This window comes from Hemitrygon akajei, chromosome 5, assembly GCF_048418815.1.
Source record: "Hemitrygon akajei chromosome 5, sHemAka1.3, whole genome shotgun sequence".
Lineage (NCBI taxonomy): Eukaryota > Metazoa > Chordata > Chondrichthyes > Myliobatiformes > Dasyatidae > Hemitrygon > Hemitrygon akajei.
This window is the reverse complement of record NC_133128.1, coordinates 24312099-24335957: the sequence shown is the minus strand read 5'-3', so window position 1 is coordinate 24335957 and position 23859 is coordinate 24312099. Positions and strand designations below refer to the sequence as shown.

Sequence of the window (23859 nt, the reverse complement as noted above, 5' to 3'; positions counted from 1 at the left end):
TACTTATTCAGTACATGTAATTAACTTTCTTGAAGAACACCTTTGATGTGATTGGACTTCATTCTCTGTAAAGCCCTTCGAGAAGTCCTGAGGCTATCGGTCCAACCTCTTCCATCACTGCAACTGGGAATAGAGCTGTTCTTGTTCAGTCTGTTATCTGAGGCTACATCCACACTAGACCGGATAATTTTGAAAACGCCAGTTTTGTGGAAAAATGATAGGCGTCCACACTATGCGTTTTTGAAAATATCTCTATCCACACTGAAACGGAGATTTCGGCGAATCTCCTCCTCCTGCGCATGTGCAGGACACATCTACCAAAAACAGGCGACATGTTTGGTGTCGAATCTCGCCGTAAAGGTGCGCGTTTGTGTAGTTACAGACTAGAAAAACTTAAAACTGTTTTAACTGTTGGCTCTCGCGCAGGAGAACTTAAAGCTAAAAAAAACAAATACTGGAGCGTACAGAGGCAACCGACAGGGAGTTCACGGATTGTATGACCCAGCTGACGATGAACATTGAAAAACTGACTAACTCTGTTGCATTAATAAAGCCCCTTGTTAAATGTATAAAACATGTCTGCATCAGTGTTATCTTGTATTTCCATACAATGTTACATTAGGCTGTTACACATCTATTGTCAGAGAAGTACTTGCATAAATAGGTAAATCACCTTCATACGAGCAAGGACAGAAAACGGCAAAGTGAGTACAGTATACTTATTTATTCAGTAAATTATGGGTCAAAGTATTTGCTGAGTACATTTCTAACTCTCCTGGCTTCAGTCTCGTTGCCGCCTGTTCTGAAATTGTTAGGTTGCGTTCAAGAAAACAATGAAATAGTTTTCACGCTGCCGTCTGACAGCATTTTCAGAAGTCTCCGGTTACACTGTCCACACTGATCTGCCCGAGCAGCGTTTTCAAAAATACCCACCCTGGAAAGCATTTCTGAAAAGCTCTGGTTTTGGGGGACAAAAACGCCATTTTAGTGTAGACGGAGGGTAAAAACGAAGAGAAAAAGCTTCGGTTACGGATTTATCCGGCGTAGTGTGGATGTAGCCTGAAATAGTCTTTGCCAGTGAGACCCAGCATGACAGTGAATGGATTCAAGTTCAAATTTATTGTCTTTCAACCGTATACAGATATAGCACCAAATGAAACAATATTCCTCTGGACCAAGATGAACAACACAGTATATATAACACATAAAGTAAAATCACCACAAATAAATCAACAAATAATAAAATATATTCCTGGAGACTGACATTTAGCATAAGGTCCATTTATGGCACTTCATATGAAATGAGACCTAGGTGGGGGCAGGGAGTTCAGTAGTCTTACGGCCTGGGGAAGAGGCTGTTTTCTACTCTAACAGTCTTTGCCCTAATGCTACAGTACCTCCTGTCAAAGAGACTGTGGGGCGAACTAGAGGGATCCTTCATGATGCTAAGGGCCCTGCATATGCGGTACTCCTGATAAATAACTCAGATGGGTGGTGCCCAATTTCAACTCATACCAATACAATCTGTTCACCCTGTATCCTCTGTTCAACCTTCTACAGAGAGTGCTAATTGATATCAAGCTACCTGTAACAGATGCTTCATCTCACTAATTATCCTTCTTTTGAAGTTAAACCTATAGAGTATTCAGAATATGGAAAAAAAAGAAAATTCTTGTTTCATACAGAATCCTTCATAACTTCAAAATGATAAAGTACAAGTACAACAATTGCAGTACTATTGCAATGAGGTAAATTAATTATGGTCTCAAAAAGACTAGAAATCCAATAAGTGATCATAATAGTTTCAGTGATTTTGCTTGAGGAATAAATTGGAAAATCCACATTGCATTTAATTCAGAAAGTGCCAAGAGATCGTTTAGATCGACAAGAGAGGAAGGAACAAGGCATCAGTCTGAGCCCAACTACAGAAACCTTTGGCCTGTCACAACTGCAGCGAACATTCATCCACATTAATCCCACTTTCCTTTCCTCTTGCAGCCCCATTAACTTCACCCCACTCCCAGTCTTCTGCCACCCACCTTCACCAGAGAGAATTTGCAGTAATCAAACAGCACATCTTTAGGAAGTGGGAGGAAAATAGATCTCCAGGGTTGTGGTCATAGAGAGAACATGCAAACTCCACACAGACAGTAAAAAGCAAATCCAGTACCAGCAGACAACACTGCTGCAAATTGTCAGCATACCTGTGCAATGAATTGCTCCGTAAAGGCCTTGAACTGGTCACTGCTGCTGTTTCTCAATCCTTCGTTGAATAGTAAGTTTATTATTTTTGCTCTTCCTTCCAAGACATGTGCAGCTGTCATTTGGTACAAAAGTCAGTAAGTGCAGGCTCTCAGTTTACACTGGTTAGTTAAATAGAACTTTCAGTACGGTGAAGAGTGAGGGAATGGACTTGGGGAACACAAAGAAGTTAAAGGGAATAAGAGGATCCTCAAAAGCACTCCCATAGGTTCAGAATCAGAATCAGGCTCATTATCACTGTCTTACTGTACACGATGTGAAATGTGGTGTTTTGTGGCAGCAATACAGAGCAAAGACATAAAATTACTGTAACTTACAGAATAAATACATAGTGCAAATGAAATGGAATAACAGGGTAGCGTTCATGGAGCATACAGAAATCTAGTGGTGAGGGGAAGAAGCTGTTTCTGAATCATTTAGTCTGAGTTATCAGGCTTCTGTGCCTCCTCCCTGATGGTAGAATGAGGAGAGGGTCCTTAATGATGGATAGAGCCTTCTTGAGGCACCTCCTCCTGAAGATGTCCTCGATGGTAGGGAGGGTTGTGTCTGTGTTGGAAGTGCCTGCGTCTACAACATTGTGCAGCCTCATGCAGTCCTGTGCATCGCAGGTTCCTTACCAGGCTCTGATCCCACCAGTCGGAATGCCTGCCACAGAACATCTATAGAAATTTGCAGGTATTTTTGCTGTCATACCAAATCTCCTCAAACTTGTAATAAAGTAGAGCCACTGGTATGACTTTGGTATGTCTAGGTGGTGGTATGACTGTATCATTATGTTGTGTCCTGGACAGATTCTTGGGGATGTTGACAACCAGAAACTTAAATCTGTTCATCCTTTCTATCACATCAGGATAGGTAGATGAGGTCATTCAGAAAGAAAATAACTGGGCTAAGATCAGGGAAGATCACATGGAACTGTGTGGCACTAATTCAGCCAGTTAGAGAGAGAGAAACTTGTGCATGTCTGATCTCAACAGTACAAAAAGCGATGCGATAGAACTAGAGAGAACACAATGAAGAAAGATGCAAGCAAAGATTTACTCGATTCTGGTTTCCTTTTTTAGAGCAGAAAAGGCTGAGGGGGAAATTAATTGAGATATAATATATCTAATTATGAGAAGTTCAGATTGCATCAATGAAAATTACTTATTTCTCCAAGGGAAGTGGAGAAGTTTTGAGGAAACAGGGAGGCTGCGCAAGGGCTTAGTCAGATTAGAAGAATGGGTAAAGAAGTGGCAGATGGAATACTGTGTCAGAAAGAGTATGGTCATGCACTTTGGTAAAAGGATTAAAAGCATAGAGTATTTCCTAAATGGGAGAAAATTCAAAAATCTGACATGCAAAAGGACTTGGGAGTCCTCGTACAGGATACCCTAAAGGTTAATTTGCAGGTTGAGGTGGTGGTAAGAAAAGTAAGTGCAATGTTAGCATTCATTTTGAGAGGACTAGAATATAAAAGCAAGGATGTAATGTCGAGGCTTCATATTGTACTGGTGAGGGCTCACTTGGAGTATTGTGAGCAGTTTTGGGCCCCTTATCTAAGAAAGGATGCACTGACATTGGAGACGGTTCACAGGAGGTTCTCAAGAAAAGAAAGACTTATGAGGAGCATTTGATGACTCTGAGCCTGTTGTTGTTGTCCCTTTTCACATCTGATGGCGCATCAGATGGCATTATTTTGCCATTTCCTTAGCATTTGCCTTGCACAGATAGTAAGTGTGCAAGGAGCCAGCTGGATTCGAACCTGGGACCATTACCTGGCCTCTAAGTCCAGTGCTGATGCCACTACACCACCAGCCAGCCGATCTGAGCTGTACCCAATTCAATTTAGAAAAATGAGGGGAGATGGATTCCATTGAAACCTATCCAATGTTGAAAGGCCTTGATCGAGTGGATGTGAAGAGGATGAAGAGGATGTTTCCTATGGTGGGGGTGTCTACGACCAGAGAGCACAGTCTCAGAATAGAGAGATGTCCATCTATAATGAGATGAGGAGGGATGTCTTTAGGTAGAGGGTAGTGAATCTGTGGAATTTGCTGCCACAGGTGGCTGTAAAGACCAGGTCACTGGGTGTACTTAAGTTGAGGTTGATAGGTTCTTAGATTAGTCAATGTGAGAAAGGGTACAGGGTGAAAGCAAAAGAATGGGGTTGAGAGGGCAATGGATCAGGCATGAAGAAATGGTGGAGCAAACTCAATGGGCCGAATGGCCTAATTCTGCTGCAGTTTTATGGTCTTAAGAATGGAAGTTAGCGACAATTGGATTTAGATTTACAGTGATTGAGGGAAGGGATTTATGGAGAAATAATGGAGAGATATCCAAAGGACCTTTGAAACAACAATCTCCTGCAATAACTTGGCATCCTGATGTAGGGTTCTGACCTGAAAGGTCAACAGTTCCTTTCCTCCCACAGATACTACTCAACCCATTGAGTCCTTCCAGCAGATTCCAGCATTTGCAGTCTCATGTCTCCAAAGTATCATTGGAGTCTGTACGAAAGAGTGGTGAAGAGGGAAGCCACCATATTTGAAATCTACCCATCACTGATTCTCAATATGACTTTGCCTGTAGAGCAGCAGGTTGAGTGTCTCAATGGGTTTCTCGAACTGTGATGGCCACAATGCGCCAAATTGCCTCTTTCTGTGGCACAAATTTCTATATGATTAAATCTGCCAAGGTGTGGAAACCGAAGTGTTCTGATCAAATGGAGTTAAAACTTTTGGTTTAATTGACTGGAACGAAGTCAGCCTATAGTGAGATTGAACAAAAGCAAAGCTATTTGTGAACCAAAGGACTGTTTCCAAACCTACACAATTTCTCCCAAGTATGAAGGAACTAGAATTGAAAATTTAAAAAATGCAGACATTGGGTTGTATCTCTGGCAAACAAAAGAATAAAGATCTGGAATAGCAAACCACCCTCACTGGACGAGTCTTCTGCTCTTACCTTAAGTATCAGAACACAATCAGAAAAGATATTTAAGGAATTGGAAGGACAAGGAAATAATAACCGAGAAAACAATTCTATAGGAACATAACACTTTATACCTGTTTTGATTTCTTGTACTTTGGCTTTGCCCTCTGTCCCACAGAGCCAAGAGACAACCCTCACAGTGTACAGCATCCCTGCCTCCAAGTCTGACACAGTCCAGCTTTGTTCCTTGGTTTTTGCTTCAACCAGTAGCTGCTCATCCTTCCACAGTTGTACAAGAAACTCTTGATCGATTGCAGCATCGGCTTCCCAAATGACCTTCAGACTGTTGCTCGTGACATTAAGAACAATGACGCTTTTGATCAATGAAGGAACTAGAGGAAAAGTGGTAAGTGCTTTATTATTATCACAGGTTCTGAGATACAGTAAAAAGCTTTAGTTTGGATGTCTTCCAGACAGATCACTCTATGCATACAAGTACATTGAGTTAGTACAAAATGAATCATAACCCATCAATCATGCAGTGAATCAGCTGGACCTCCTATGTGCAGAGGACTCTCTCTCTCTCTCTCTTTAGGGTGCAGACTTTAGAATGAGCATGTTTCTCCATCTTGGTGTGCCCAATTCATCACTCCTGCATTGTATGTTGACCAGTTTGTACTGTTACTAATATAACACAATAAAAACATGTAATCATACTATTCTGTTGTTGTTCTTGCTCCACACAAAAGGGGAAAGAAAGCAGAATGCAGAACATAGTTTTACAGTAACAGAAAAAGTGAAGTGCAGGTAGACAAAGTACATGGGCCATGGATGACAAGGTAGTCTAGGAGATCAAAAGTTCTTTATTATCAGACAAAGAGGCAGGCTCAGGACTCAGGATAGAAATATCCTTGAGCCTGGTGGTTTGTGTTCTCAAGCTTTTGTGGCTTCTGCCGATAGGAGAGGGGAGAAGAGTGAATGACCGAGATGGGAGGGGTCTTTGATTGTGATGGCATCTTTCTCGAGGCAGTGGGAAGGAGAGAAGACTGGCTTGTGTGACGGCAGAGCATGTCTACTGAAGTTAAAATTTAAATTTGAAGATTTTTTAAAAATTCTCTAATAATTTATCTTAAGTTACAGCACCATGAAGCATATTCAAATCTAAGTAATGCAAAAGAGCTGAGCTTACCACAAGTTGTAGGTCTTTGTGTGGAAGGTGAAGTAAATGTTTGCACAGTGCTGGACATGAACATATCCAAGTCATCAGATAAGGACATTCCTGTCACAGTCTTGGTTGGACTAAGAGCTGAAAAACCAGGATGGTGATTAGTTCTGCAACTCTTACATACAATTAGAGTCATAGAGGATGGATAGAACATGTCACCCAGGTACCTAATTTGTGCTCCCCCCCAAAAAGATCCTTTACTTCCAATGAAAGGAAGGTCAGCAAGCCCAAAGAGAACATCAAAATCAGCCTGAAGAAATTCAACTTTACATCTAAAATCGGGGGAGACATTGCACTCAATAGATACACCGGGAGAAAATCCATTCAAGAGGGAGCAGCACCAAATGAGAACTTCCACTGTGCCTCAGAGAATAAGCAGCTGTTGTGTAACCAAAAGACCCAATTACTTACTACAGCCACCACGTACCCTTGCCTACACTGCCCCAGAATACCCCAGGTTGGTCTCTACAGCCACCTAAGGACCCCACAATGGACAATCCCTGAGGAGAACATCATACTTGACTTGAATGATCGCACTATTACTACCCCACAGAGAAAGACCCTTCAGCCCAGCTGGTCCCCAGTTCTAACTAGACTAGTCCAAATTAACTAGCTCCACGCATATACCGTTTGGAAGCTTTCACCTGATCTGCTATCTATTGGCCTCTAGTAAAATGGTGGCACTATGGTTAAGTAACTGTACTAATGTTCCAAAGACTCAGTCAAATCCACCATGGCAACTGTGGAATGTAAATTTCATTAGTGATCTGGTACTTATAAAAACAAATTAATCACAGAAATGAAAACCAAACACTGCAGGTGCTGGGGGTTTGAAGAAGAAGTACTGAAAACACGAAGCAGGTCTGGCAGCATCTATGGAAGGTGAAACGCAGTTAATGTATCAGGTCAAAAAACTGCCTCGAATTGTCTTCTGCCCAACATTCTGCAGCATTGACATTCCTTTGCTTTATATTTTCTCTCCAACTATCCACACCACATTACAAGTTCAATCCTTTGCTTGTGGAGCTTTTAATTTCCCTCCATTGATCCATCAACCAAATTGCCTCTAAAGATTATCCCTGAGCACAGTGAGATCAAGACAAGAGCAGCCCTGAGCACAGTAGTTCAGAGATGCTCACTTTATCCCACGTCACCTCCTCTCTGCAGCTTAAAACTAACTTGTTTTCTCACTTCTCCGGTCCAGGTTTAGAACATTAACTCAGTATTTCTCCCCCAGACATGCTGCCTGAACATTTTCAGAACTGCATTTTGCTCATTTCAAAATGATGACCATTGAATCAATTAGATTTCTTCTCTGGTCTGTATGTGGTTTGAGACAAAATATTGTTGATGGTCTCATACCCTCTGACCTAATAGACCATTCAGTTTAGCAGTGGCCATTAGGTTGAATCAGAAGGACCACCTGGTATTGACCTTGGCACTTGTAAAACTCCTCTTCAAAAACATCAGCAAACGGGTATCAAATCCATATTCACCACACCACCTTCATCAATGTGCTTTGACACATCCTCAAAGAATTCATTCAGGATCATGAGGCATGACCTGCCCCTCACAAATCTACGCTAATCAGACTATACTCTTCCAAATACTCATAAATCCTGTCTCTAAGAATCCTCCCCAAGAATTTACCCACCCCTAAAATATGACTCTCTGGTTTATAATTTCCAGGGTTATCCCTACTCCCTCTCTTGAACAAAGGACTAACATTTGCCACCCTCCAATCATTTGGTACTGCTCCTATGGCCAACAAGAATGCAAAGCTATGGCACAATAATCTCTTCCCTCATTTTATGTAGCAATACGGGGTATATCCCATCAGGCCCTGGGGACATATCTATCTTAATGTTATAAATGTTCCAGTATATCCTCTTTCTTAGCATCCACATGTCCAAGCATATCAGCCTGTTTTACGCTGACCTCATGATCTCACAGATGAACAATGAAGCAAAGCATTCATTGAGGACCTCCCCTACCTCCTCTGAATCCTGGCAGATGCTTCCTTCATTATTGCTGATCAGTCCTACACTCACTCTGGCCGCCCTCCAGTTCTTCACATACATGTGGAACATCTAGTGGTTTTTCCTTAATCCTACTCACCAAGGCCTTCTCATGCCTACTAGCCCTTCAAAATCCATTCTTCAGCTCCTTCCTGGCTACACTGTAACTCTCTAGAGCCCTACCTGATCCTTGCTTCTGAAACAGTAAGTAAGATTTTTTTCTTCCTCTTGACTAGATGTCCCACATCTCTTGTCGACCATGGTTCCTTCACCGTACCATCCTTTCCCATCCTCAGTGGGACAAAGCTATCCAGAACTGCCAGAAAGTGTTCCCTAAACAACCTTCGCATTGTCCATTTTCCTGAGGATAACTATTCCCAATTTATGCTCCCCAATTCTTACCTAATCCTATTATGGTTCACTTCCCTTAATTAAATGCTTTTCCATACCATCTGCTCCTATCTCTCCCCAAGGCTACATGTGAAATGACTTTACTTTCCTTACCAAAGGGCTACAGCTGTTCTAGATGTCAACTCAGTTCTTCTATAAAGCAGTAGGGAATAGGAAACAAACACTAAACATGCCAGCAATACTCAAGTCATTAAGAAAATTAATAAAAATATATTTTAAAAAGTCCATGGCCAACCTGTGCTGCCAATGTGAGCTCCCCTGCTTAATGATACGTATCAAGTTTAAAACCAATATTTTTAAATGCTGAGCAAGCACTCTGACACTGTTAGTTATCAATAAGAACAGCCTCACTTTGTCACCTATGACACAAAGCTGCTCAGCATTGAACTGACCAAGCCCTGAAGATCTGGGTCAGTAATGAAGGGTGACTGTGACACCATTGCAGATAATCAAACAATCAATGTCTTGGGTCTCAAAACTTGACTGTTTGCAAGTTACATTTGTTTTAATGAGGTTGATTCATATCCAGCTTCTGAGATGGCCTAGCCAAGCAGTTTTGTTCGAAGGTGATTACTGCTGGCCTTAGGTGAATGATTAAAATGAATCACAATCCAGTGTCATTACCTGTTCTCACATTCATCTCTGCAGTAATGCTCTCTTGCTCACACACTCTGGACACCACAGTTACGATGTACTCAGTCCCAGGCTCTAGTCCTGATGCAGTCCACTCCAGTTTCTGTGTCTCTGTCTCACGCACAATGATATTACCCTTCCACACCTGCACCACATACGTCTGCTCTTCACTTGTGTCCGTTGTCCAAGTGACTTGAAAGCCACCACTGGTGATGCTGGATACAGCCAAGTTGGTGACCGCAGATGGAGCTGCAAATTGAAGAACTGGTTAACGTAGTGCCTTATTGGAACAACATTTATTCCCCATTCCTGACTGTTAGGATGCAATAAGACCATAAGACATGGAACCCATAGAGTCTTATCTACCATTCCATCATGGCTGATTAATATCCATCTCAATCCCATTCTCCTGCCTTCTCTGCATAACCTTTGATGCCTTGACTAATCAAGAACCCATCAACCTCCACTTTAAATATACCCAATGGTTTGGCCTCCACAGATGTCTGTGGCAATGAATTCCACAGATTCACCACTCTCTGGTTAAAAAAATTCCTCTATGTCTCTGTTCTTTAGGATGCCCTTCTATGCTGAGTCTGTGCCTTCTGGTGCTAGACTCCACCACTCAAGGAAGCAGCCACTTCACATCCACTCCGTCCCAGCGTTTCATTATTGAATAGGTTTCAATGAGATCCCCTCATCCCCCACCCATTCTCCTTAACCCAAGTACAGGCACAGAGCCATCAAATGGTCTCATACATTAACCCTGGGATCATCCTCATGAACCTCCTCTGGACCCACTCCAATGCCAGCACATCCTTTCTAAGATAAGGGGCCTAGAACTGCTCACAGCACTCCAAGCAACACACACACAAAATACAGGAAGAACTAAGCAAGCCAGGCAACATCTATAGAAATGAATAAAGAGTCGATGTTTTGGGTCGAGACCCTTCATCAGGACTGGAGAAAAAAGATGAGAAGACAAAGTAGGAAGGTGGGGGAGGGGAGAAAGAAATACCAGGTAGTAGGTGACGTGTTGGAATGGGAAAGGGAAGTGGAATTAAAATGGATGTCTGCTGGGAGATCCCGCTTGTTCTGGCGAACGGGGCATAGGTGCTCAAGAAATGGTCTTCCAATCTACGTCAGGTCTCACTGATATACAGGAGGCCACACCGGGAGCACCAGACACAATGTATGACCCCCCAACAGACTCACAGGTGAAGTGTCACCTCAACTGAAAGGACTGTTTGGGGCCCTGAATGATAGTGAGGAAGGAGGTGTAGGGGCAGGTGTAGAACTTGTCCCACTTGAAAGAGTAAGTGTCAGAAGGGAGATCAGCGGGGAGGGACGAATGGACAAGAGTGTCGCATAGGGAGCGATGCCCGTACAAATGTTTTTAGGTAGCCTCTTGTTCTCACCCACCACCCCACTAGCCTACATATCCAACTCCATTAAGTTCTGCCATCTCCAACAGGATCCAACCTCCAAGCACATCTTTCCATCCCCCCCCCCCCCACCGACTTTCCACTTTCCACAACCATCACTCCCTACACAATTCCCTTGTCCACTCATTCCTCCCCACTGATCTTCCTCCTGCCACTTATCCTTGCAAGCACAACAAGTGCTTCACCTGCCCCTACACCTCCTCCCTCATCACCATTCAGGGTCCCAAACAGTCCTTCCAGGTGAGACGACACTTAACCTGTGAATCTGCCAGGGTCATATACTGTATCCAGTGCTCCTGGTGTGGCCTCATGGTCAGTCCATGGCCTCCCCTACTGCCACAATGAGGCCACACTCAAGTTGGAGGAGCAACACCTTATTTTCTGTCTGGGTTCCCTCCAACTTGATGTCATGAACATCAGTTTCTTGAACTTCCGGTAAAGGCTCCTGCCTTCACCATTCCCCATTCCCATATCCCTCCCTCATCTTATCTCCTCACCTGACCGTCATCTCCCTCTGGTGCTCCTCCCCCTTCCCTTCCTTCCATGGCCTTCTGCCCTCTCCTAGCAGAGTCCCCCTTTTCCAACCCTTTATCTCTTTCACCCATTGACTTGCCAGCTCTTTATTTCACCCCACCCCCTCCCAGTTCCACCTGTCACCAGCCATTTTGTATTTCTTCCTCCCCTCCGTCCAGCTTCTTACGCTGATCTTATCTGTTTTCTCCAGCCCTGACAAAGGATCTCGGCCTGAAGCATCCACTGTACTCTTTTCCATAGATGCTGCCTGGCCTGCTGAGTTCCTCCAGCAGTTTGTGTGTGTTGCTTGGATTTCCAGCATCTGCAGATTTTCTCTTGTTCACAATACTCCAAGTGCAGTCTGGCCAATGCTGTATAAAACCTCAGCATTACCTCCTTGCCCTCTTGAAATGAATTGTGTTTGCCTTCCTTAGCGCCCACTCGACCTGCAAGTTACCCTTTAGGGAATTCTGCACAAGGACTCCCAAGACCCTTTGCAGTAGTGAAGTGAGTTAGTTTCCTTAATTTGTTTACGAGAAGGCCAGATAATGTGTGACAATGGGGACACGGTCCTTTAAATATCGATAAAGCATTCCTATTGAAGTCAAAGAAATGCCAGTAGAGGTCCCACGCAAACGGCATTGACAGATGCAGAAATTTAATCCAATGGTGATGAGTAATTAAATTTATCTCAGATCATAGAAAGACTTAAGCTTTCTAAGAGCAACAAATGACTGATAGCAACCTTGAGATAAAAAGCCACAACCTGCATAGCAACATTTTGGTATCGCATAGAAAGTTGTTCGCTCTGGAATGCACTGCCAGTGGAAGCAGCTGCATTTGCCAGTACTCAAAGGGAGGCTGGATAAATACTCAAAAAGAAAATTAAAAATAACAAGTCTATGGGGAGAGGGCAGGAGAGTGGGTTTCATTAATTGCTCTTGCTTAGAACCAAAACTCAAATTGGGTTTGCCAAATGGCCTCTTTGCATGCTGTAACTTTCCTGTGATACCTGTGAATTATGCAGGTTTCTTAAGATTGTCATGACCGTGGGTGTTAATGGGGATAAACTCCCACTACCTATTAAATACTCCCAATGGCGTGCATCTCAAATAGCCTCTGACAACCAAGTCCAGTTTCTGGCCTTCATGTGTGGCTTAGTACTAAGCCTGGTGGAACAGTTTCTACTGACGGGAGATGGGACAAAGGTGGGTTACTGGTGCCTTAAAACCTGTCACTTCGGGCAGATGGGGCTCCTGAGCCGAGCCTGGTAGCTCAACTAGGAGAAAGAAAACTCTGATCTCAAACCTCCACTGCCTTCCGGCTATACCCACACATGGGGAAGGCTTCAAGAGTAAACCCCAAGGAAAAGTCCAGAGCTGGAGTCCCTAAAGCAATCCTACATTGAATTCATTGGGTGACTAGCCTGTGCCTACAACACTGCTGGTGCCAAACTGTATTGGCCTCTGCCATTTCTTTGCACTCATCATCAGCATGGAGAGGGGGAGGCTGTTGTATGGGCAACATCTTGCTCTCCGTATTGTACTGCCCTGGCTTGTGTATCTAGACAGCTAGGATGCAACGTCCATGGTTGACCTCTTCCAACGGAGGCCTCAAAAAAATGTGAATTATGCATGCAGGGAATTCCTAAAGCTGCCTCCAGGCAGTCACAGCAAATACTGTGCAGGAAACTTCACGAACATTACCACTGCAAATACCAACGTAAACACAAGAGATGCCGCAGATACTAGAAAACCAGAGCAACACACACAAAATGCTGGAGGAACTCAGCAGGTCAGAAGGCATCTGTGGAGAGGAAAATACAGTTGATATTTCAGGTTGTGACCCTTCATGACCTCCTGAGTTCCTCCAGCATTTTGTGTGTGCTATTCTGCAGCAACAATTATTATTATCAAAACTAGCAAATGTTACCACATCAGCACACACTCAGAATGCTGGAGAAATTCAGCAGGCCAGGCAGTACAGTGCAGTTGATGTTTCGGGCTGAGACCATTCAGCAGGGCTGTTATCACATGACATCTTGAAGTTACTCTGTTTACATCTCAAAATCTAATAACACGGAAACACACACACACTCCAGCACACTGTTACACACTCAAAGAGAATCCATGCATCAGTGAAATTGATATGAAGAGACATACAGCATAAAGGCATGTCCGGATATGGAAAGTCCGCTGCAAATCCCGGCCTATTCAAATAGACAGTCATTGAAGAGACAAAATCCACGGAAGACCGTTTTGATCTGACGTTTGTGGTTTCTGCTGAGCAAAAACATGAAGAATTACCATTCATTCCAAGGCAGGTAAGGGCAGACAAGGAGATTGGAATCAACCACCTTAATATTTATTGGGCTTGCACCCAATTCTTGACCACGACATATTTATGAGCATTCACACTCTTACCACCAGGCTACTTCAAGGGTTGTGCAAAAATACGCAAGTCCCATAAGTATGTACGAAAACCTTCATTTTAGCCGTTCTATTATGTTATGCATAACTACGAATTTTACCCACCCCAGCCTGAACATAATTGCTCAAAATGTAAAACAATCAACTACAGCTGAAGTGAGAAGAAGCAGGCCGGTGCAGATTAGATTGCCCTCTCACTGACTTTGTGGACATTTGGGCATTGTGTTTTGTGGGCAGCCAGTTCAAAGATCCATTTTGTTATCAAGGTATGCATGTAGAATACAACTCTCAGATCCGTCTTCTCTAGCTAGCCATGCAATGCATAAAAACTATGACTTTCCTCTTTGGAGTGAAGGAAGATGAGTGGTGACTTGATAAAGGTGTACATTATGATAAGAGGCACAGACCAAGTGGATAGACAAAGATTGTTCCCCCCCCCCCCCCCAGGAGGGAAATAACTAATATAAGGGAGCAAAATTTGAGGGAAATTTTGAGGAAAGGTGGGGGTCTTGTTAGAGGCAAGGTTTTTTTTAAAGAGTGTGGTGGGTGCATGGAACATACTGCAAGGGTTGATGCAGATACATTAGGGACAGTTAAGAAGCACATGGTCTCTGTAGGATGAAAGGGTCAGCTTGATCTTGGAGAACGTTATAAGGCTGGCACAACATCGTGGACCGAAGGGTCTGTACTGTGCTGTAATAGAAACATGGAAACATAGAAAACTTACAGCACGGTACAGGCCCTTCGGCCCACAAAGTTGTGCCGAACATGTCCCTACCTCAGAAATTACTAGACTTACCTATAGCCCTCTATTTTACTAAGCTCCATGTACCTATCAAAAAGTTTCTTAAAGGACCCTATCATATCCGCCTCTACCACCATTGCTGGCAGCCCATTCCATGCACTCACCACTCTCTGAGTAAAAAATTTACCCCTGACATCTCCTCTGTACCTACTCCTCAGCACCTTAAACCTGTGTCCTCTTGTGGCAACCATTTTAGCCCTGGGAAAAAGCCTCTGACTATCCACACGATCAATGTTTCTCATCATCTTATACACCTCATCCTCCTTCGCTCCAAGGAGAAAAGGCCGAGTTCACTCAACCTATTCGCATAAGGCATGCTCCCCAGTCCAGGCAACATCCTTGTAAATCTCCTCTGCACCCTTTCTATGGCTTCCACATCCTTCCTGTAGTGAGGAAACCAGATATTCTAAGTTCTAAGTTCTATGTTCAAAGACTTTGCATGTTTGTGCAGCTGTTTTGCTCCTTGCACCTTGTGATTTGTTTGTTTCAGATGAGAAGTGCTAGTGTAGGGAGAAGGGAGGTTTTGTATGAGCTAGGCAGTACAATAGAAATGTTAGCACAAAAATCCATGATGCTAAAAGAGGTGCTCAACCTATTTGTGGGCCGGCTGCTTAAAAATGAAATTTAAAGTAATCCCACTCCCTAGTTCTTGGTGCATAACACTGCAAATTATAATGCACCAAATACTCACACTTGTGTTTTTTTAAAATCACAAGAAAGTCTGCAGATTCCAAAGCAACACAGAATGTTGGAGGAACTCAGCAAGTCAGGCAGCATCTATGGAAATAAATAAACAGTCTGCCCAACTTACTGAGTTCCTCTAGCATTTTGTGTGTGTTGCTTTTTTTAAAAATGTTGTAAGAGCTTCTCCCAGCACTTTTTTCAGGCATCTTTTCCCATTGCTATAGTTCTCTCATCCTCGAATTATAGCTCCTCAAATAATCAGAAAGATACACTTTAAAAAGGTGGTAAGAGTTCCTTCCATCGCCACCCTTTCAGGCAAACTTTTCAAGTTATCTCATCATGACAGCATTCTCATAATGTACAATCTCCGCTCTTGTGCTATCAAAACAACAAATGGTTGCTTAGTTAAACACCTTGTCAACATGACTCAGCCCCGCAATAACTCACCACATGCTCATAAGCAGAAATTGCGAATTAGCATATTGAAGGCTTTGACAATGGGATTGCCAATTTGAGATTAACAGCAAATTATGGTGAACTAAATTCCATTTAGTGTCAATACCTGTTTTAACGTTCAGTTCAGAGGCAGTGCCATCTTGCTCACAAGACCTCGAGGCAATGCTCACAGTGTATTCAGTTCCAGGTTCCAGCTCTGATATTGTTAAACCCAGCTCCAGAGTTTCTATTTCCTTCACAACACCATCATCCTTTAACAACTGGACAATAAATATCTGCTCTTCGTAGTTGTCTGTTGTCCAGGTAATGTGAAAGCTCTTCGTGGTGACATTGAAAACTGTCAAGTTTATAATGGGCGATGGAGTAGCTGAAAAGATAAATGGAAAGTTATTCCATGACATTAACGAGTACCTGCCTGTCGGGAACAGAATGCATTTGAAAGGACACTATGAAAGTATCTGATGCCTGTAACTTTCCCTTAGAGAACAGGCGGATAATTGCATCTCAAGTTATCGTAACTACACTAATTGACAGCTTGTCAAAAATTACACTGTGGAGAATACCAAAAAATATTAGTTTGCAACAATAAATCAGCAAGTATAAATGAACTCCTTATGTAGGGTGACTAATATTGGAGTAGCTAGATCTGACTAAAGGAAGGTTGGCATGTGGTATAGTAGTATTGTGAACATAATGAGCAAATGATATACAGGAGCTACAGGGAGATAGTCACTCCTAAATTGCAGGAGGCTTGTAGTTGGGTGACTGTCAGGAAAGGGAAATAGGATAAGAAACCAGTGCAGAGTACCCCTGTGCCATTCCCCTCAAGAACAGGTATACAGCTTGGGATATTGTTCCGGGGGGTGGGGGTGAACTGACCTACCAGGGGAAAGCCACACCAATCAGTTCTCTGGTACTGCATCTGGTTCTGTGGCTCAGAAGAGCAGGGGGAAGAAGAGGAATAGGGGATTCACTATTTCAGGGAGCAGACAGGAGATTCTGTGGATGTGAAAGGGACACCCAAGTGGTATGTTGTCTCCCAGATTCCAGGAACAGAGATGTGTCAGATCTGGTCCACAGCATTCTAAACAGGGAGGGTGAGCAGCCAAAGGTCATGGTACATATTGATTCCCTTTGACATGGGCAGGAAAAGCTGTGAGGTTCCTGACACAGAATGCCAGGATTTAGGTAGAAAGCTGAAAAGCAGCACCTTAAGGGTTGTAATCTCCTGAATTGCTGCCCGTGCCATGCACCAGTGAGGTAAGAATAGGATGATTTGGAAGATGAATGTGTGGCTGAGGAATCGATTGAGGGTGCAGGGAAAGAAGACCAGTGCCTCTGCTTCCTCAGAAGGTTAAGTTAATTCTGCATCTCCCCATTGATCCTCAACAATTTGCTAAGGTTTACCGGATTTCCCAAAGAAGAAATGTAACATATATATGCACATACACACACACACACACACACAGATGGATAGAGAGAGAGAGAGATTCAATTTCAAGTTGTCATTCAATTGTGCACATGTATACAGCTAAATGAAACAATATTCTTCTGGAGCCAAGGTGAAAAACACAATACATATATCCCATATAGCCTATAAAATAATATTATACAATAATATTAACAGAAAATAATTCTGTAGATGCACAGATTAACATATTGACATAATGTACAGATACAACATATAGTTAAGTATAGTTTTATACATATGTTATATATAGTATGTATGTGTGTAGAAACATATATTGTATAATTAAGTTTTACACACACACACACACACACACACACACACACACACACACACACACACACACACACACACACACACACACACACACACACACACACACACACACACACACACACACACACACACACACACACACACTCCGGTTGTCCATCAGAATCCGATGACGATGTCCACTCCTTTAACGGTGAGATCTTTGATGACTATACAGTCCTATCTTGGACCCACAAGCTCTATTGCAGGTGGGACATGTATATGTGGTAGTGGTGGTGGTAGTGATGGCAACCATGGCTGCATCTCTCTTGGCTCTCTTCTGCTGTCTTCTGGTTGTTCTTTCCATCTCCAGAATATGAACCCCCATCCCTACACAGCTGTCGCCAAATGCTACAGTCAGCAGCAACATCCTCCAACCTTCCAGGTCCTCGGGTCTGATCTTGCACTTCCTTAAAGCATTCTTCATCTGATCCTTATAGCACTTCCTCAGCCCTCCAGCTGAGCGTCAACCATGATGTAGCTGGCCATATAACACTCTGCAGGGTAGCCGACATGGGGGCATTCTTATCACGTACCCCAGTCACTGCAGCTGATGCTGGGTGATCATGGCCTCAATACTTCTGCAGTTGGTCTTTACAAGTATTTCAGTGTGAGGCACCCGCTCACGCCAGGTAATTCCCAGGATGTGCTGATATCAACCTGAAATTATTAACCTGCTCAGTTGAGGAAAAACACCAGAGACACGAAATTACCTCTGAAACGGTTTTTATTCAGAGAGGAGTTTGCAGCCCCACGCACTTCGGGCGTAAGGTAGCCAACTCCCAATTTGTCGGTTTACAAAGGTCAGGCTTACACCCAAAAGCAGGGTACTACATTCGCAAATATGGTTACCGGTTCAAATTCATCGATTGATTGGCTATTGCATAGCTAAGCACGCAAAATACTCAGAATAAGCATAGACGCAAGCAAAACACTCGAAATAGGTATATCGCTCAGATACTTTGCTGAACACATTGTCTTATGGTCGCAAGGTTCCTCTTCTTTGTGGTTGCCACATCTATTTTAGTTACTTGTTCCCTGTCCTCCTACACTTCCCCAATGATGTATCCTCTCCCTGGTCCTGTCTACATATTTTGCTCACTTACCCCTCGTCCACCCCTTCTACACGTACCCCTTACCCTCTTCACATTCTCATTCCCTCCTGTGATCATGAAATGATCACTCTGGAGGCAGCTTATGTGGTGGCTGTAGGTTACCCAAGCTTCACAGCCATAAAGGAGGGTGGTGACACAGACCGATTGGTATACAGCAACCTTTGTGGAGGGACGAAGGCTCCTGTTCTGAAAGACTCTAGGCCGAAGTCTCCCAAAGGCAGCTGATGCCTGTTTAATGCGGCTCTGGATGTCGTTGTCAATGCCGCTATCCTCAGAGAGAATGCTCCCCAGATATTTGAAAGATGGCACTGCCGACAGCTTTTCATCACCAACAGTGAAGGAAGGTAGGGTGGGTGGGACACTGGTACTCCATTGGCAAACCACTTCTGTCTTGGTGGTATTGACAGTCAGCCCCATCCTGCTGTGCGCTCTCACCGCCACAGCAAGGACAGTCTGAAGACCTCCGGAGTCTGGGCCACAAGAGCACGGTCATCTGCATACTGCAGCTCCAGGACCCGTTCTCTATGGAGTTTGGTGGTTGCGTGGAGCCTCCTGATATTAAAGAGGTTGCCATCTAATCTGACATCCACTGCCACACCGCTGCTGTCCTCAATCTCATTGTGGAGAAGCTTGGTAACACACGAGAGGAAGATATTAAAAAGCACTGGTGCTAGCACACACCCCTGCCTCACCCCTGTGTGTACAAGGAAGGGCTCGGACTCTTGTCCTCCTATGGTCACCCGAGCAGTCATCCCATCATGGAACTGGCGGAGGATGTTAACAAATTTATTGGGACAGCCAAACCTGAGGAGGACATCCTGTAAGAGCTCACTTTGCACAGTGTTGAATACATACACACACACATCCATCTTCAAATTTATGCAGTACAATCTTATTCCTTGATTTAATTATGTCAAGCATTCAACTCTCCAGCATTTGATTGATTGGGAGAAACCTGTTGGATTTGGGTTAGCACGCAAGTCCTTTATTTTTATACCAGAGTGTTATGATAGTTTTGTGGAAGGCAGATTGTTGACTGAGGGCAGGTTAAGTTCTGGGAGTGGTGGCTAAATAATCAATCAATGAGCACATAGAGAGCAAATTTCTGTGGAAGGATAAACAGATTTCTTGTGAACTTCAATGACTTCAGATTACACTGATGTTTTTATATTCAATATCACTGCACCACCCCAAAGGTAAGGCAAATTAAGAAACTGGATTTTTACTGAAGATCTCTGAAGTAAAAATAACTCTGACCTTTAAAAAATCAATTCTCCACATTTCCACATTTCTGTTGAACACAGTCATTTTCAAAGTTTGAGCCAGGTACACCCCTGAGATTCATTTACTTTGTGCATACTCAATAGATCCACAATACAATGATAAACATAATGGAATCTATGAGACACTGCACCAACTTGGGCATTCAACCAATGTGCAAAAGACAACAAACTGTGCAAATACAAATGGAAAGAAAAAAATAATAAATACATATCGAGAACATGAGATGAAGCATCCTTAAAAATAAGTTGTGAGCATCCACTGTCAGGAACAATTGGTATGGAAGCTCCGGCGAGGATTATGGACGAGAACTCCCTATGTAAATAGAATGGACGGCATTTGATCATCACGTGTTTAAGGTTGGGGGAACACAAGTTTGACAAAACTACCACATCGGAGCACCACCGAGAGTTTATCACGAAACACATATTTCCATCTTTTGCCATAACTAAATCAGCAGTTCGGTCTATCCTGTGCATTGGGAAGCCTTCAGGTCTGATTGCCACATCTGCTGCGCTGGGAGTAAGCCATGTCTCAGTCAAATATAAAACACAATGATCCCTGAATACAGCAAGCTTGCCCTCAGGTGCTCCAATTCTGTGCTGCAGAGACTGCACATTTGTTAGCAAGACGCTGGGCAGAGGGGGTCATATTCCTCTGTGTTTCAACCTGGCTTAGAGTACCCCCCACCACCCAGTCTTGCTTCTGGTCATGGCGATGAACTTTCGTCCACTTGAAGGTGCTGTACCCACTTGCTCGAGAGTTAAGTCTGCCGAGTCCTTCAGAAGATTGTGAAATCTGTAGTTCATTAAGTTGATTTAAAAGTCCATAGTTTAAAGGGAAATTACATGCTGCAGATTATAGTGAGAGTAATTCAAAAGAGGTATGTTTAGAAGTATTGTATGTACCCTGTAGAATGTCACCTTGATTCATGTGAAAAGTAAAGGAAAATACAGGTTGGTATTTGAGGTGATAGTGTTAAATACAGCTCTGACTAGAACTTGGATGTAAAAAGTGCATTACTGAGAGACTGGAGCAAAAACAGAAGGTGCAGAAAACACACACTATCTGTGAAAATTGAAGCAACTCAGGCTAATCACGGACTCTCAGAAGCAGAAACTGGATTGTGTCCACCTTTGCCATGTTATATTTACTGCATGCTAATGTCGAATTAGATCTCCTGCACACAAAAAATTACAGAATTGAATAAAATCCACTATGAAATTATTAGGATGGCTTACACCTACAGTTAAGCATTAAAGTGGAGGAACTCAGTCAGGCAGCTTCTATGGAGGGAAGTGAACAATTGGTGTTGTGGGTCAAGACCCTTCACAAAAAAAAGGATATAGGAGTAAATGGAGTTCAGAGCCAGATATTGCAGCCAGTAGCACCAGAGGTGACAGGCTCAAAACTAAACTGCAGTTAACGAAGAGATAAAAGGGAGAACAGAAAGTTCAAAGAAAATTTATTATCAAAGTACACATATGTCATCATATACAAACCTAAGATTCATTTTCTTGGGGGCATTCACAGCAAAGAAACTAATAATAATAATAATAATAATAATAATAAGTAATAAACATTGAGAACATGAAATGAAGAGACTTCAGAAGTGAGTCCATAGGCTGTGGGAACAGTTCAGAATTTGGGTGAGTGCAGTTCTGTTCAACAGCCTGATGACTGAGCAGTAATAACTGGCGGTGTGAGTCCTGAGTCTCCTGTACCTTCCTCCTCTTGACAGCAGCAAGAAGAGAGCATGGCCTGGATGGTGGGAGACCTAGATGATGGGTGCTGCTTTCCTGCAACAGTATAGATACGCTCAATGGTGGGGAGGGTTTTACTCATGATAGACTGGGCCATATCCACTACTTTTTGCAGGCTTTTCCATACGAGGGCATTGGTGTTTCCATACCAAGCCATGATGCGACTGGTCAATATACTCTTCACATGCATCTATAGCAGTTTGTCAGAGATTTAGATGAGATGCCAAATCTTCGCGGACTTCTAAAGAAGCAGAGGGACTGCCACGCTCTCTTTGCAATGGCACGTATGTGCTGGACTTCGGACAGGTCCTCTGAAATAATAACACCAAGGAATTTAAAGTTGCTGACCCTCGCCAACCCTAAACCCCCCCAGTGAGGACTGGCTCATGAACCCTTGGTTTCCTCTTCCTGAATTCAATAATCATCTCCTTGGTCTTGCTGAGTGAGAGGTTGCTGTTGTGACACCACTCAGCCAGATTTTCAATCTCCCTCCTATATGCTGAGTCGTCACCACCTTGGATTCGGCCAACAATAGTGGTGTTGTAAGAAAAACTAAAGATGGCGTGGGAGCTGTGCTTAACCTCACAGTCACAACTACAAAGCGATCAGAACAGGAGCTAAGCACACCACTTTGTGGTGCACCTCAGCTGATGGAGTTTGTGGAGGAAATGTTAATGCCAATCCGAACTGACTGGTGTTTGCAGGTTAAGACAACTAGAGATGTTTACCCTGAAGATATTCATAATAATTTATGCCCAAAGATCATCCAAGGGACAAATGCATCAGAAGAAAACTGAGGCAAAAAGAAACCTGAAGTGCAATAACAGAAACTTTCAATGTAGGTCCACCTTGTGGCTGCAGCTCCAGCATCAATAGCAAACGTTTACAGCAGACTTCTTCCAGTGTCTTTATTAGCATCACAATCATCTTGACTCAGAGTTTACAAAACACAGATTGTGCTCAGGAAGCCCATTTAAGCTATACCACTGATCCGGTATCTGAAACAATTTTTACAGCACGTTGAAGTTATTTGGAGACACAAGAGGCTGTAGATGATTCCAGAATGAAGGGGGAAGAAGCTGCAGGGGGATCTCAGCTGGTCAAACAGCACCCATGGAGACAAAATTTCAGGTCAGTCCTGACGCAGGTTCTCAACCCGAAAAGTCAAGCATTCCTTTACCTTCACAAAAGTCCCTTGACCCACTGGGTTCTTCTGAGTTTGTCTTTTTTCCCACTCTGAAATTATTCAGTTACAACGAATTATCTGAATCCCAATAACTTCCAATGCTCTTGTTCTCAGGTGAACTGGATTGCTGAGAATACCCATTACGATACCTTATAACACATTGTATTGTTAATGTCTGCTGTTCCATTAAGCCTCCCATCAATATCCAAACGTTATCTTGACTACAGTGTCAATATAAGAAAATACTTAAGTATTGTCAGAATAGAAAGTGTTTAACACTTACAGCATGGGGGATCTTCTGCATATGCAAAGCCCAGGGGGAATCCAGAGGTGTTTGGATAGATAGTCATTGTAGATACAACAGAAGTACTAGTCTGTTGTGAACTAGATGTGTAGCTGAGAGCATCCAAGATGGCCTCTGTCAATGAAAATAAATAGGTACATATGAGTTACACACTCTAGCCTAATAGAGGTTTACCATCAAGCACTTTCATTAGCGACATATGATTTACTAAAATTAGCATATAGCATTCTGGCACTAATATGAATTTCATCCCAAAGATAAAACTCCAGGTCTCTAAAGATAATTATTCTTGATTGTTGATTTACATTCACTAGTCCATTTGGTACACTAGCCCTCAGATAAAGCAACCTCAGTAAGTCTTCCACTTCATTTCCTCACCACCCCAGCTTCTCTGAAGTACCTCCACTGTGGAAGGCATGTAATCCCATGGAATACATAAGGAAGACTGACATACCTCAGCTGCCATCTCCAATGAATATTTCATCCACATCCATGCATCTCAAACCCATGCCATCTTAATCAAGTTTCAAAGCACATTTATTATCAAAGAATGTATAAATTATAGACCTTGAAATTTGTCTGCTTACAGGCAGCTACAAAGCAAGTAACTCAAAACACCCACTTTTAAAAAAGAACAAA

The 23859-nt window shown here is 43.0% G+C and overlaps 1 protein-coding gene across 1 annotated transcript in view; it reads right to left on the bottom strand.

Annotated features, from left to right (window-relative positions):
- umodl1 (uromodulin-like 1) overlaps positions 1 to 23859 on the bottom strand; it is a 116600-nt gene that overhangs the window by 24059 nt on the left and 68682 nt on the right. The window contains exons 16-20 of the mRNA XM_073047626.1: positions 15898 to 16158; positions 9454 to 9711; positions 6365 to 6481; positions 5310 to 5567; positions 2205 to 2317 (exon numbers count right to left, since the gene is read on the bottom strand). Coding sequence (XP_072903727.1) covers positions 2205 to 2317; positions 5310 to 5567; positions 6365 to 6481; positions 9454 to 9711; positions 15898 to 16158 — 1007 coding nt within the window. The remainder of the gene's footprint in view (positions 1 to 2204; positions 2318 to 5309; positions 5568 to 6364; positions 6482 to 9453; positions 9712 to 15897; positions 16159 to 23859) is intronic.